General features: G+C 42.1%; 1 protein-coding gene across 2 annotated transcripts in view; it reads right to left on the bottom strand.

The window, feature by feature from the left end:
• LNX1 (ligand of numb-protein X 1) overlaps window positions 1-16452 on the bottom strand; it is a 115516-nt gene that overhangs the window by 11300 nt on the left and 87764 nt on the right. For both annotated transcript variants that reach the window (XM_036106898.2, XM_036106900.2), the window contains 2 exons: window positions 15520-15891; window positions 4527-4661 (listed from right to left, as the gene is read on the bottom strand). In XM_036106898.2, coding sequence (XP_035962791.2) covers window positions 4527-4661; window positions 15520-15891 — 507 coding nt within the window. The remainder of the gene's footprint in view (window positions 1-4526; window positions 4662-15519; window positions 15892-16452) is intronic.

The following is a 16452-nucleotide window of genomic DNA, read 5'->3' on the forward strand; positions in this document are numbered from 1 at the left end:
CCATTTTTTGAACCCTGTGAATGTATTATCTATTCAACAAATCAAGTGAATGATAATTAAATTTCTGTAAAGTTGATGGTTAACATCATATAGAACTATTACCTGCATGCACAAGAGTCCATTTTTAACACTTCATTATGAAAATAAGCCTAGGCTTTTTGTGCATTTATATCTCATGATTTTCTATGGTATAAAATTACCCATGCCTGTTTTAATGGCCTTATTGTATCCAGTAGTAGCCTGTTACTATATCCCTAGCACTGAATATAGCATTTAGCACATTAAAGATGGTAACTATGTTTGTCAAATAAATGGATGGTTAAATTACAAGTTGCCACAAATTGTTTTTGGTAGTAACAGAATACTAAATCAGGAATTGCAAACTACTATGGCCAGGTATATGTTACAATTAGTACTTGGAAGTTCTGGGTTGTGTGTCTCTATAAACCCCAGAACCTTGAAGAGACTGGTTATCAGAAGTGAGTTATAAAACTGAAATGGGAACTTCTTCAGGGCAAAGATTCAACATAAGACAAATAAGTAACAATATGAACGCAGTGGTCCTAGCACTCCAGAGGAGTTCTGGAGGTACTCTACAGATCCATTCTCAGTTCATGACCCTTCTCTCCTACAAAGCAGTTAGATGTAGCATGTCTCTGCCTTAATCACAGACATCTCTCAGAAAAGCCCTGCTTGGAAATGCAGGCAGTTCTGAAATGCCCACAACTCAGGGCAAAGTTCTAAACCTAGAGACTCTTCCTGGCTGCTCTGTTGTTTCAGCTCATTCCTCCGGATATTCATAAAGCATGTACTCCTGATCCTCACAAAGAAGGGTTTTCCTCCATTATTTCCACACGGAAGCCAGGGATATTGTAGGGGTAGCGGATCAGTCTCCCAAGGTGATGTCTAAAAACACAGTATGGCATGCTCTGGAAAACAAGGACATCTTCTCACATTAAAAAATGTATGTATACACACACACACACACACACACACACACGCACGCTCTATTGCATTCTTGAACAGCCGCCTAGTACTTCATCATGTGGATATGTCCTATCCCCCCACTGAGGACCATTTTGGTTGTTTATAAGCTTCTTGCAAAATTAAACAGTGTCACTGTGAACATCCTTAGACACGTATCTTGTGCACTTGTGTAAATATTTCCTTGGGCTAATGTCCTAAAAGTACAACTGCTGAATCAAAAAGACTGGGCATTTTACATTTTGATACATAGGAAATAGTTCGATCACCTATAATCTTACCAATACATTGTGAACATGCCGATTTCCCACAATTCTGCCAATACTGGGTTTTATCAATATTTACAAGATTTGCCCAGAGGAAAAGAAGATTCCAATAATTTAATTGCCTTTCTAGGTAGTAAGTTTAAATACATTTCATTGTTATTTGGATTTCTCACAGTAATATCTTTGGAGATCTTGTAATACCATCATCACTCAAAGCTCTCCTGACCTCATTTATGAAGTGGGGTAGAATGCCCATGTAGGGCACACCTGTGACTGAAGAAACGCCTTTGATCTGAGAATACTTCATTTAAAAAAAAGTGTCACTAAATTCATTTGAAAGTGGTAAAATTACATATCTTATGAAATATTCCAGAAATGGCTTCTTACCAGCCACACCAGTTAATAGAAATAAATGAGGCCCTAATTATTTAGTTGTGAATAAATATTCCTTGAATAATGTACAAATTGGCCAGGTATCTTTGAGGAAGGGGAAAGAAATATTTGTTATTTACTTAAATGTGTCCAGGCAGAAAAACTGAGAATCAACATTAAAACGAATCTGATCAATGAAGCACAGCTGGCCAGGGGGGTGGGGGTGGGAGGTGGGATTGGCAACTGAAACCCCAGATATCTGACTAAATCCGTGCTCTCCCCACCACACTACTCTGCTTTCAGAGGCCATGTCTCAACAGGTGATAAAAAGTAACCTATCAATTTTCAGATAACTGTCAGAAAAACACATGAAAGAATCAGTTACTCAATTTTTCCAGGAACAGTTTATCTCATTGACTAGAGAACTCAACTCAAACCCAATTCTGCCAAATAAAATATATGACAAATAAGATTCGGACGCCAAAACCTATGTGCTCCTGGCTGCAGAGATGGGCTATTTCTACTTGTAGATACGAGTTCCTGGAGAGCAGAGTCTTCTTCCACACTTATTCAGTGCTTACCCAACAGCCTTGCTGTGCTGAATAAGGGGAGGTTTCAAGCATTTATGGGCTCCACACAAATGACTGGGCTACCACAAATGGGAAATGTGTCCTTTGTCCTGTGTTTCTGACAGCCATCTGCCTTCCCCACCAGAGAGAGACACCCATGTTAGCAATGGAAAACCCAGGTACCACCATGAACCTTTCCCGCGCAGAGTGGCTGGACTCTGGTTGGGGAGAAAGAGAGTTAAATATGACAGAGATCTTCTTTTCCATCTGGGTTTTCTCCCAACCCCCCTTCTCTACTTCAGAGATCTCAGGATGTTCCCTAATGTTCAAAAACACAATTTAGTATGAACTAATGCAAGCTGATTCGAAAACATCATGAGCACCAGTCTACTTATCACTTAGCTATAAAAATACATACTTCATAAAATATTGGGATTTTTAAAATAAAACATTTTAGATTTATAAAAAAATATATAAAGATGAACATAATGACCTAGCCATGTAACTTACAACCCAATGTCAGAAATACGAGTGCCACTACAGTTGAAGTCTCTCTGTGATTTTTCTCTGGTCACTTTCCCTTTCCTCTCCCACAGAGGTAGCCACATGCCTACATTTGACACCTATTTGTCTTTAACTTTTCAGTTGGCTACAAACTTTTCTGTCTCACAAGTCTTGGTTTGCCTTCTTTGGTATTTTTCTGACTCATTTGAGCTCCTACTTTCAAAAAGCCATCTTGTTTCCTAGATAAAACAAAGCTTAGTAGGATCATAAAAACTTAAATCATCAAAGAGCCATATATGTCTTAGTTTTATTTTAAATAGGCCACATGCGTGTGTGTGTGTGTGTGTGTGTGTGTGTGTGTTTGAGGGCATCTCAGAAGGCAGACAGAACTGTAAGTTAAAATGAAAATATTACAATTTCCCACTAGGCCAGTTTGTTCTGTATGTTTTCCAGGAGTTAGATACATGACATAGATTGCAGCAAAAATTTGAACAGCTGTTTCCATGATTCATGGTGGTTAGGTGGAAGGGATTATAGACCCACAGTGCTGGTGGAAGCCTCATGCTTAGTGGTTTAATGAGCTAAAGTACAATATGGTCTAGTTAATCCAGCTATAATTAGTTAATTAGATTAATTAGATTAAGCTAATAAACTAGTTTTCCATTAATAAATACCATTAGTTTAATTTAAACACACTAATGGTATTTACTAGCGAAGGACACCAGGGAGTCCTTATCCACAAAATGTTTTAGCAGGAGTTGCCTGGTCTGTCTAGATTGCTTACTGTAAATAAGCCTGGAATTTACGGATTTATGGGACACGGCTGGCTAGCTGGCTGCAGAAAGAGGCGGGGGTGTGGCCTCGTAGGCTGTATCATTAATGACATGTTGCAAAATCAAAATTTTGAGTCTTGTTTCTGCATCCATTACTCAAAAACCCAAACTTGTGAGTAATTCCAAACTGAAACACAGCCTGATATGCTCTGATTGCTATGATAGGCATTCCTTAATCTCTCTTGCAAGATGAATGGACTACCTATAGATTTTTTTTTTTTATCTTTAGTTACAAGTACAAATTGGGCTAAGTCACCTCATTGAAAGAGAGGCTCAAATTGCTGGCCTGAAGGATACATTCAGCCTATAGATGCATTCTGCGTAATCCACATTACTTTATATTATTTCCGAATTTAAATGCTGTAACAGGGCATCTGCTTTCTGATTTGCCCCATTGCCCACCATTACTCCTAATGTTACATGAACTTCAAGTGTTTATGTTATCTTCCTGGGTTCTTCTGCAAAAACAAACACACTAAAATTAACAGAGGAATTATTTTAATTATAATTAATTATTTTAAATTAATATTTAATTAATTAAATAATTAAAATAATTAATTATAATTAAATATAATATATAATTATAATAATTTAATTTTTCATAAAATAATTTTCAGGCAGATTGGGAACTTCGAAAGTCAAAAACCAAGCAAATCCCATTTCATTTCAAAATGAATGAAAACGGTCCTTAAGCAAAATGACTGTTGGAAAAACATGACATATATTTGGCTTTTACTTGAAATTATGTCCCCATGTGAAGTCTGTAAGATCAAGTTTCAAAACTCTCCTGCACCTTCTTCCCTCTTGCTTGGATGGGAGACACCTGTTATCTCACCAGGTCCTGAGGATGGGACTTCAGGCTTTTTGTTTTACAAGCCAAGTCAAACAGTGTTCAGGTGATGAAGTCCAGAGGTTACACTTAGAAAGGTTCAAGTGTGCAGCCTTCGCAAGAAATAGCTTCCTGCAGGAGGAGTGGACATACTCAGGCTGGGGCTCACCTTGGGAGTGCTGCTCCTGTCCCCTGGCCCCGGGGAACGGCTGCTGTTGTTATTCCAGCCAGCATCCTGAAAGATGTCAGGACTCTGCAGCCGAACCTGGCGGGACACGACGAGGTGAACACGCCTTTCACTGGCCTGGGGGAGAAGACACAGACATTAGCCACTCTCAGAGCTTCCATCCAACGCGGCCGGCACCAGGGGCTTACCAACATGCGAGTTTTATTCTACTCTAATGGAAACAAATGGTGTCTAGTATTTCTCATGGCAGTGCCCATTTTGTAATTTGGCAAGAACATGAGAATTATTTCATTTATCTTTAAATCAGGGAATGCAACCTGCTTCAAGGGAAAAACTAGGGAAGTTTTGACTTATGCAACAGTTTTTTGCAAAGACATCATCAAACATTGTTATTTTTAAGGGACAGCTCCATTGCACACAAGCCACGTCTGAAGGACTTCTCAGAGAGAACAGAGTACACAGTGTAAAGTCTAAAACCCGGACCGAAGGTAAAGAGTACAGAAAAAGGAACAGAGTTGGTGACAGCAACTCTACTACCACAGGAAGAGAAATCCTGCATCTACAGTGCTAGACATGTAGGCATGGGAAAGGACGAACACTTTAGCAATACAGAGATGACTTAATAGGTTCCAAGACAGCCTGATTAAAGGCCTTTGCCTTGATCCTTTATTTTTTATGTGACTATGACTAATTCTGACTCCTCTTCCTCTCTGCTATATACACTGATGCTTGCACAGAACATTCCAAACAAATACATTTCTTACTGGGGAGGTCCACTCCACACCATAAATTTACAAATTGGCTTTCCGCCACAGATGAATTTCATTTCTGTTTGAGAGCATTACTCATTTTTCCACAACTGCTAACTACCGAGGCTCCAGATCCACAAGGCAGACAGAGGAGACCTTAGCCCTGTGGATTGTACATTAATAAAGCTCCCTGATGGCCCAGAGTTGATTAGAAAGGTCCCCAAGAAAGACTAGATTTGGAGACAAGGTGGAAAAGAGAGGAGTAAGTTTCTGGGGTTCTCCTCTTCACCCCACCCCCTGACCGCTCACCACAACAGCAGAGATGGACATTGGCCCACCTGCCTTTCTTCCTTTACAGGTATGGCTATCAGACCATGGAAAAATCAGGTCATGAAGGACGACCTTGTTTTTAAAACCTTAATCAATCAGAGCCCCATCAATGAATTCAGATCCCCACGGTTGTCCAACCAGCCCAAACCTTCATGGTTTTGCATCCTTACGTTAATAAACATTTCTTCTCAGAGCTCTCTTGAAACTTAGGGATCATCAACTGGGTAGCTGTAAATCAGAGGAAATTTTAAAAACAACCTCTGAAGTGCATTAAGAATGTATTGGTGGATGGTGGGCCAGTCGAGTGGATTCATCTGTGTAATTCTGTAATTACAAAAATCCTACTGAACAGGGCCCGAAAAGCAAGTTCAAGTTGTTCACTCATGTTCCATCACATAAAGCCCAGTCATCCCTTTTGCTGGTCTACTCAGTGCTCACTTACATACCTTCCCTCGGTTCTTTGCCTATCTTGAATTCCTTGGTGTTTCTTATCACCTTTAGAGCTTGCATCAGAACAAAAATAACAAGCTCAGGAAACAATAATGAAGCAAGCAGACATGAAGAACTACAATATGAGCCAGCTAAACTCAATTCTTAGAGTATTTTGTAATAATGTTTCTTTCTTTATACTGTAAGCCTCACTTATCCTAATGAGGTTATCGTTAGGAACTTTCTGAAGCAAAAATGACTAAGAGATAAGTGGAAAATACTCCAGTCAAAACTCCAACTGCTGAGCCCAAATTTGCTCCTTATCTTCAGGGAAACTCCAATGTTTTAAAGGATCTCAGCAGTGGGTTTGTCTTTGGCCTGCATATTGTATCACGTTCACTTGGCCCAGGAGCAATCACGTGACCTAGGCACCTCATAAGAATTGAGGAAAATCTGAGACTTATATCAAATCAACTTGCCAGGTAAAATCCAAAATGCCAGGGAGCAGCCTGGGAGAGCCGCTTAATTCATATTTTCAAACACAAATTTCTCACCGGATTTTCAAATGCTGACTTTGGTAGTAAGCTGTTGGCAGGAACAACGCTCCAATAAATAACCCTGGTATCAATTTACTTGGAAATAAATTCTCCACAAGGCTGGGTCTGTGGCTCTTAACCAGCCACCTTACAAACTGCTCTCAGGGAGACTCCATCGGATTCACTTTCTTTCCTGGTGTTTGAAGCTGTCAGGTGGAAAATAGGCTAATGTGTTTGTACTGGCTCTAGCCCTTAGGAGCAGCCGGATCCAGCGTCGAGAAACAGCCCTTAGAACCAGCAAGTCTTTCTTTCTGTGGGTGTGAAGGTGAAGTGTGAGAAGGGGGGTGAGGGGAGACAGAAACTTTTTCATTGCTTAGCCACATCGCATGTGCCAGAAAGATGGGTGCAGCAATCCGCTGGCTTCAATAGCACGCTCAGAGGAAGAGCACGCTACAAGACAGGGGTAGGATAGCATCTCTTGGAAGCCACAATTGCGGCTATCTTGAGTAGCAGACAAGGCTAGAGGACAATCCTTTTCGGGTGAAGTTTCCTCTCTTCTTTCTCCTTTAAACAGCCTCAGTTTTCGAGGCAAACTCTGGACACGGTGGTTACAAGCCGCATAGGCCGACTGCTGTACCTGTTTCTCCTTCTTCTTCCAAGAGCCCAAGCGTTAAACCCCCTCTCTCCTTTCTATAGGTTAAAGGGAAGCACTTCTGATGGCCTTCGTGTTCTCGCCTGGGGACCTCAGCTTGTTGGTAGCTGTTCTGTCTCCACGGCTGACACGTGCCTGCTCTGAGCCAGTCACTTCACTAAGAGCCTTGGGGAAATGGCTCCTGTCCTCCGATTGTCCTACTTCAGGGACAGGCAGGAACAGCTGCCGTGAAAGAGATATGGGCTACACGCGTGAGACTCTCTAGGCTGGAACCCATTACTTCTAGCCAAGGAAATAGGAAAAATCTAATATTCAGAGAAAACCAAAGGGTTAAAACTGAGTAGCATTTATCATGATAAGGCTTGTCTTTTTGGGTGATGGTTTAAGGATTATTTTTCTCTGCTCTTTTGAGATTTGACTCAAGACTGCCAATAATATTTATATGACGGGACTAAGCAGAGGCCACAGAAGGGAATCATAGTCTGGCAGCCTCATTTAGGTGTAGCCCATTTAAAAATAATAAAATCCCACCTCTTGTAACTGGAAGGAGGAGTCTGAAAGCTCTATGCTGACGTCTTGCAAGGCAAGCATCCTGTGCGGTCATGTTCAGCCCAGGAAATGGCTCTTTTCCCTACAGAAGCCACTGTGGCCGATAAGAAGTGTTCATCGTGTCAGGATACCACACAGATCAGAAACTTCACAGAGAAGAGAAATGGAAAATCAAAGACACCACCATGCAAAGCAGGAGAGGCATTTTGCAGAGCTGTACATCTGAGCAGAGGGTGTCTTTCTACTGTTCTGCACTGCTCGGGGCCACACAATGGCGAAGGCAGCCAGTGAGAACTAGGGCAGACCGAGACTTGATAGTGCACCTGTACTTCAAGGTGTGACCTCCTCACCTAGCCCAGGGCTTCACCTATTCACTGTGAAGGAGGATTGACTCAAATCACATGCATTACACCATTTGCTGCTTTAAAAAATATATATGCTTAAATAAAACAGTTTTTAACATTCTAAAGACCTGAAACAGGGAAATTCCAAGCTGTTAGGCATCCAGACTATTGCTGGGAGCAGGGAGACCATAAACACACAACCCTTATAACACCAGTATGGGTCCACAGGCGACCCATGCTTGACTGGGGAACTCTTGTTACAGAGACAAGTGAAAGCTACAGTTGCATTTATAATAACATAAGCTTGTCTTTCCTTAGTGTTCCACCAACAAAGGTTTTAATGAGCATTTCTTAAAAAATAATTCATCCTGCATCTGCATTCCCTACTCATTTCTTTTCCCAGGATCCCAGAGGGAGACAGTCTAGCTTTGATTTTCAATGTATGGTAGTAGGGATGGTTTTTGTTTTTTTCCTATACTCTCCGGGGTTGCCCCATCTTAGCTTCCCTTCCACCAATTACTCAAGGATCCTTGTCAGTTCATCTGTCTTGTGCTCACAATGCCCTGGGAAATTGTGGGGCACTGGTTCCATATCATTAAATAGCCACATATATGGAAGAGATGTCAGATAGCTAAGCCAACATTCTCTCTGTAACTCAGGCTTCAGTTCCCCCACAAAATCCTTGCCATGTTGTCACCCAGCTCATGCTTCAGTGCTTCCAATGACCGTGAACTCACTGTGTCCCAGGGCAGTGTGGGCCGTTCTTAGATAGCGCTAATTAGAAAATTTGTCCTTGGGCTGAGCTAAATGTGCCATTTTCTTGCTTGCCCATTGACTCCAGTCATACCCTCTCAGATAGCTCCAAATCAATTTCTGTGGGACAATCTTACTTGAAGATAAGGCTCACTCTTCTCTCTTAGCTCTTCTCCTTTCCAGGTCAAATATTTCTACTTTAATATTTCATATGTTTTCAAATCATCTCAAAAGCTTGACGAACTCTAGACTCCCTCTAATAAATTTGAGCGGGGTGTGTGTATATAGAATCAGACCTGGAAGAACCAATATAGAGTAGTTTCTTCGCTGGTGGACCAGCTGTACCCAGGACCTCAGTGATGGGGTTCCTGTTTTGCCACGTCATACATCCGTAGGGGATTAGCTCTGTGAAGCCAAGAGCTCCATAGATGTCAGTCTTCATTATTAGTGATTAATTAGAAGATGACAAGGAGGTTCCCAGGGCCTCACTAAGGGACATCTTACATCAGTACAGCCTAGCTTTGAGATCACATAAGGCACATAGATCCTACATGGCAATACAGACCACAGGAGGCATCAGAACCATCACCAGTTGGTAGGCCAGAAAAATACCAAAGTCACCAGTCATTTGTTGACCTGGCAACATACCACACAATGAGATGCAGAAACAAAGTCCTTGCCCTATGCCTCTCTTCCAGTGAACAAGAGAAATTCTGAGAAAAATACCTCTCACTGAGCAAAAAGTTGGGGTTCCAGAAATAGAATTCCTGAACAAGCTAGCACGGTGCACTGTAAGCGGAGAGTTTCTAGAAAACAAGCTTGGCGCAAGCAAACCTGGGGTGCGCAGATTTGTCCATCGTTGAAACATTAGGTCCTAGCATAGCTCCTGGCACATTTTTAAAAGAATTCAAGAATATCTTCTGCTGGAGAGGCAGCAGCTACTTTAGTGAGCAAAGAGCAACCAGAGTCTGGCCAAGGAAAAAGGAAATTAAGGAGGCTTTGAGGAAAAGTGGTGAATTGGACCTTAGGATTTGACCAGGGTAGAAAAAGATTTGAGACAGAAATTTGGTCTACTTTCCCTCTTGACTGTAGGTCCATATTCATCCTTCTGCTCCCAGAAGCACATCTTTAAGGGCTAAGATGTTAATGATGACATTAGTGATGTACACAGGGTCATACAGAGGTCAATGACAAGGTCAAAATAAGAATTTAGTTCTTGAGTTCTCGTGGCTGATTGCCGAGTCAGCAGAATGACCCAGGTCCTTTGCCTCAAACATCATTTCTTTTATGGTATCTAGAAGTTATTCTCGTGGTTGATTCTGTTCTGTGGCGTTAAAAAAAAATGCACATGGGATATTTTGAGTTGGAGGAAGGGCAGTGTAGCCTCAAGATTCCCTAATATTAAATAAAAATAGATTCCCTAATATTTGTAGTGTGGAGCTGTGCATGAGATTCACTGACAAAATTCTAAGCTGAAAAGCTGTACAGTTTACCAAGTCATGCTTTATCATGAATGCATGAAATTTAGAGCCCTGTATAAAAATCATCTGGACTTTAAGAATTCAGCTCAAGAAGACAGTTTTTACATTTATGTATTCTTTAGCCTTTGTATTAAATTTATTACAATGCCATGTTAAGAAAATTGGTTTAAATGGGGATTTGACTCTGTATTAGCTGTGCTGATCTGTAAAAAGCACATTGATCTATCAGGTCTTATTTCACTGGCAGTTCTTACTGGCTCCAGGGGACAAAAGTTCTGTCTTTTTTCCGGTTGTGCAAAACTCATGAGCTGGAATCACATATTCAGAACAAATGTAGGTAATACGAGTAGTTCATTATTTACTTTCTGGCTCTGACTAGAGGCTGCTCACATTCTTTTGAAAAGTCTGAAGAGCCTGGTTGCCAGTTGTTTTTTGATAAAATAACTTCTAATTTAAATATTAATTCATGCAAAGGGAACAAAAATTCACACATCTGTAAGTATTAATGAAAACCTAGAGGTTATCATCCCCTCCACAAATGGCTTTGAATTTTTTTTTCAGCTTCTGCCTCAAGTCTGGGAGTTGCCTAGGAAAAAAAATACACAGGAAGGAGACTCAAATTTGAAATCCAAAATTACTTCCTTCATTTCTTAACTGTATATATTTGAGCTCACTGCTCCAGAATTGCAGATAGATGAGAGCATCTCAGAATAGGCATAGTATTGTCAGCGTAAATCATTTGCATACTGATTAGTAGAGAGAGATGCAATCCTTTTTTTTTTTTTTAAAGATTTTATTTATCTATTTGTTAGAGAGAGAGCACGCACACACAAGCACGGGGAGCTGCAGGCAGAGGGAGAAGCAGGCTCCTAGCTGAGCAGGGAGCATGATGTGGGACTCGATCCCAGGACCCTTGGATCATGACCTGAGCCGGAGGCAGATGCTTAACCACTGAGCCACCCAGGCGTCCCACCTACAATGATTCTAGACATGGTGCTCAAAAAATTAAGAAATTGATAATGGAGAAAAATAAAGTTGTCCTAAGTTTATTGGAGTCAACTACTCCAAATATTGGAGTCAAATGCTCCATATTTGAAGCTTCTGTCTCCTTAGGGCTTCTCCTCCTAGAGGAGTCCGTCTCACTCCTGGGCTATGACACCTGGGGCTGCTGAGTAAGTGGGGGTTAGGACTCTACATATGTAAGTTGGTCAGATTTAAAATAGTTGTGGCTTCTCTGTAATAACTTTTCCCTGAAATAATGGAGAAAAAGTCAAGTGTGGTACTGTGGGAGAAAACATGACCAAAAGGACATGTTGTCTGGGAATTTCTTTCTAAGGCAAGTATGATTCATGGAGGAGATACATGAAGGCCAGGCAGCCAAGGATTGGTTGGTAACTTGAGTCTCCACCTTTGAAGGGTATTAAGCTTAATTCCCCCAGCCTGGTGTGTGTTACAAGTATCACATAAATAAAATCCACTCTTGAGATTGCTTAACTGGATTTTCCCAGCACTCTACTTTTTCCATTTCTTTCCAACTAGCTTTGCCCAAGTCTTTAAAAGAATTTTTTTTTCCTTTTCCCCTGCTTATAAAGCATGTTGGCTTTGTTTAGTAAGCAGAAGACTCTTTTAGGAAGTCCCACTGTTAGGCAAGATTTTACTTCATAAATTTACTTTCTCAGGGAAAAAATTTTCCCTCTTCTGTTATTAATCTACCAAAGTAGAATGCCACATGTAATCAAAATTTTTCCAAATGGCATGAGTAAGGGAGTTTTTCTTTTGCCTGTTGCAGAGTGTCGTTGGCAGATTAGCTCTAGAATGTGAGCCCAGACTGACCTGCAGAGGGAGTTGACAAATATGACACGAAAAAAAAATTGATGATCACCTTAAAAGCTTACTTTTAAAGTGGGGGAAAAATCATGCTTAGAGTGCAGTTTGTTCATGACGAGAAAAATTATTCTTCCTTTTCCATGGGTTAATGTTTTCATAAACATCTATTTTCTGTTCTCACCCATCGACACATACAGGCTAGAACCACCTGCTAAATTCTGACTCGACTGTATTTGAGATCTGGGACAAGAATATGTCCCAAGCTCTACAAGGCCAGGAACTGTGTCAGTCTTGTTTACCACTGTATCCACACACTTGTCGGCACCTAAAGGGTGCTCAACCAGTAACAACTGAAGAAATTCAAGAGGAAAAGATGTAGAAATTCCATCTTGGAGACAAACAGCATGTAAAAGTTGATTTGGTGTTTGTTCTTTGGTAAATGGTTTGATGAAAAATCCCTAAGAGATGGAATTAATGCATAAATTCTAATCTTCTGTATATTTACATTTTTATAACTTGACTCAATTTATTCATTCAGCAAATATTTATCGAGTGTCTATTCTTGCCAGGTATTTCTGTAAGTGCTTGACACACAATACTGTATTATTCTATACTAGGCCAACAGGTGATAAAGTAATTAGTTGGTAGGAAAAAATAAAGCAGATTAAATAAAGGATATAGAGCTGGGGGTGGGAGAAGCTATTTTAAATGAGATGGTCAGTGAAGGTGACATTTAAGCAGACCTGAATGAAGCATGGCAGTTAGACATTTGGAAGATTCTTCCAGTCAGAGGGATAGCAAGAACATCAGCCTTGATGTGAAAAAGGTCTTGCAGCTTTTGAGGAGTAGTAGCAAGAAGGCAATGTGACTGAGCATGGTAAGGCAAGGGTGAGAATACTAGAAACCCTCTTATTTTGCTTAAGAAATGAAGCTAGAAAGGTAACTAAAGGCCAAATTACATATGGCTCTGAAGGCTATTGTTAAGATTTGGAAATTTTACTCTGAGTGTCTTGGGAAGCATCAGAGAGCTGAGCACAGGAGTGACACAATGGGACTGACTGTCGATTGGCCATCTAACTGCCGTGTAGAGAGGAGAGGTAGAGAATCAGGTGTGGAGTCCAAAAGACCAGGTGGGAGGTCTCTCACAGAGACCCAGTGCCAATGGTAGCATGCCTGAGGGAAGCCGTGGAGGTGGTGAGAAATGGATTAGAGAGAGAGCATACTGAAGAGAGTAAGAGATTCTTTTGGCCCAAATAACTGGGCAAATGGTGCCATTTCTAGAGACTGGAAAAGGCTGAGGAAAGAATAGGTTTGACAAGGAGTAGAGGAAGGAGAAGTCAAGGATTTGGTTTTAGACATTAAGTTTGAGATGCCTTTTACATATTCACATGGAGATACCAAGTAGGCAGTTGGTTATGTAGGTGTGGTGTTCAAAGAAGTTGAAGCTGGGCATAAGGACTTGGGAATAGCTGGCATAAAGTCCAGGGGGGAAATGCCTCCTGTAACTCTGATCTTCTTCTCCACCTGCTCCACAGACTATGGCCTCAGGGCCCGTTAAGCAGATGAACATCCATCACATTGAGAATCACCCTGAAAGTGGGACACCACCAAGAGCCACATACCACATGTGCTTCCTATCCTGGGGTAGAGAGGAAGTAGGGTAAGTCCCCTTGTACTCTTTGCCTCAGGCTGTCCACACCTACAAGGACAGTATCAGACACTACTTGGTTCCCCTTGAGGAAGAGGGAGAAGATACCACACACATGACAGTGAAGAGTTGTCAACACCTGGAAGAATTCCATGGCTGCAACCCAGAGTTGGGAGACTTGTGTGTGCTTAGGTGACCAAGTTCTAGAAAGCAGGCTCTGTCTTCTGATGATCATCCTCAGCAGAACTTGGTACAAGGTTCATTTAACTACCGCTGCTGACTCGCTGTCTCCTCTTGAAGTATTAATAATTTAGTCACTAAGTACAAGCTGATGCAGTGTGCCAGGTAATTGCAAATGCTTCATAAGATAAGGCCTCAAATCTGGCCCCTCTCCTATCAGTTCTCTACTACCTTAAGAGAGATCTAGAAAATCATGTCACTTCCTTTTTAAAACCTTCCAATGACACCCAATGGCCTTGAGGATAAAGTCTGAACTTCTTAGCATGGATCTGGTCCTTGCCTCCCAATCCTGCCTTGTCTATGACTGCTTTTTTAATATACACCATGCTCCAGGTATGAATGCTTTTCCTAACCAGCTTTCAGGGAAATGGTCTTTTGTGTTGTATCCCCTTAAAATGACCCTCCCTGCCTTGTCTACCTAGAGAACTTCTGATTCCTCAAAGCTCCAGTTCAAGATCTTCTCTATAAAGAATTCCTAGGCCCATGCAAGCAAAAATCTCTACATCTGAAACAGCACTGTACTTAATTTCTCCATTATATTACTAACACACCATATGACAATTATTTGCAGAAAGTCCATCCCCTGTACTAGATTGAGGGTTCCTTTGAGAGAACAGCCCAAGAGGCCATCATCTCTGTGTTCTCTGTACCTGACACATGCCTAGGTGAGCAGAAAGTTAATACACCTTGGCTAAATGAAGTGAATAAATGGGTTAGAGTACAAGAGCCCAGAAAGCCTGTCCTTCTAAGAATAAAGATGGCAGCTCATTAAACAGTAGAAAAGCATGGTGACCCAGCCAAAGGCAACAAGATACATGCTAGGGATTGATGATGCTATGCCAGTCAGGAAAGTGAATTAATTTGAACCAATGTCAGGCTATTGGGAACATAATTTGTATGCCTCTCTTTTTAGATTCTTCTAGATTCATACTTGAGTTCCCATGGGCTTTCCAAGGAGGTTGGATTCAGCCATGGAGACGGGGCTTAGCCTTAGCCAATCCCATAGTGGTCTCTGTCCACACGATTCCTGGAGGGTAGATGGCACAGTTTCTTATGGGAGTTAGTACCTCTAGATGTCTTGGATATGTCCAGAATATATCTGAATGACCCCTGGTCTGCAAATAACACACTGGGTACAAGGATGACACAACCCTGCTGACCTTAAGTGATCTTAACCTGGTCAGGTTGCAGCATATAACCCTGAGTGTCTATGGGCAGTCAGATTGGATGGCTGGCAACATTTAGGGAATGTCCATGAGCCTGACACACATCATTTGCTTGAGTAATGTTCTTACCTAGCCCTTCAATCTTGACTCCCAGAAAAGGGGGCACCGCATGTCACACATGGTACTAACAGGGCAGGTGGGTCAGGGTAATGAGCATCCCACTCACGCCAGCAGTTTCTAGCCAGGATCTTGGCAATGACCCGTGACTCACCTGAATCAGATGAGCTGCGCTTTCTGGGCTGCCATACCGAAGGTCGTGCCCATTGATGGCTAACACACGATCGTTCTCCTCCAGCTGACCATGTCGGTCTGCCACACCACCATTCAACACATTGAAGATGAATACCCCAGGCTCATCCACCCTGCGCACCAGTTTTATTCCAAGCTGCTCCTCAGGGCTGCTTTTGTTGAGAATCACATGAAAATGATCATCTCGGGGCCCATAGGCGTCGGGCGCCTGTCCGCTGTTCCTGCTTTGGAACTTCTGCTCACGCAGCACAGTGAGCCGCAGCACCTGGCATGGCTGCCGCAGGAGGCGCAGGGCATAGTTGTGAGGCACGTTGCTGATATCCATCCCGTTGACCTGGCGGGGGGGGGGGGGCAGGGAGGGGACCGGAAGCTAGAGCAGATCAGCCAGCTCCACCTGCCACAGTCCTTCCTAGAAGCCCCAGGCCCACATCATCAGCAGGACCCTTCCTTAAAGACTGCCCTGGTTTGTCACCTTCTCCTCTGTCCAAATCTCCAGACACCCCCATCTTCCAACATTACTTCTAGCCCCGCTTTCCTTCTGTGTTACCGCACCGCCCGTTCAGCTCTCCCGGTGGATGCCATCTCTCTTCAACCTGTCCCTGCACAGGCCCCTAGATTTATTCACAGTCCCAGCCCTCATTCCTGTTGCTTGCCAAACTCAGTGTTCAGCTGAAGGGGTGGGTGGGAGCAGGGGGGAGAAAAAAGGAAGAAAAAGTAGGAAAAAGCAAAACAAGAAAATTTCCCACTTAGGTTCAAATGATTACACTAAACTGCTGTTGAGATTAAACTGAGCTGACACTTTCTTTCCAGTGATCTCCAGGTGACTTCTCCCTGGGTCATCCATCCTGGAACTTCCGTGGCCTGCCATTGCATGTATGTGTGCGTACGTGTGTGT

This window comes from Halichoerus grypus, chromosome 3 (genome assembly GCF_964656455.1).
Source record: "Halichoerus grypus chromosome 3, mHalGry1.hap1.1, whole genome shotgun sequence".
Taxonomy (NCBI): Eukaryota; Metazoa; Chordata; class Mammalia; order Carnivora; family Phocidae; genus Halichoerus; species Halichoerus grypus.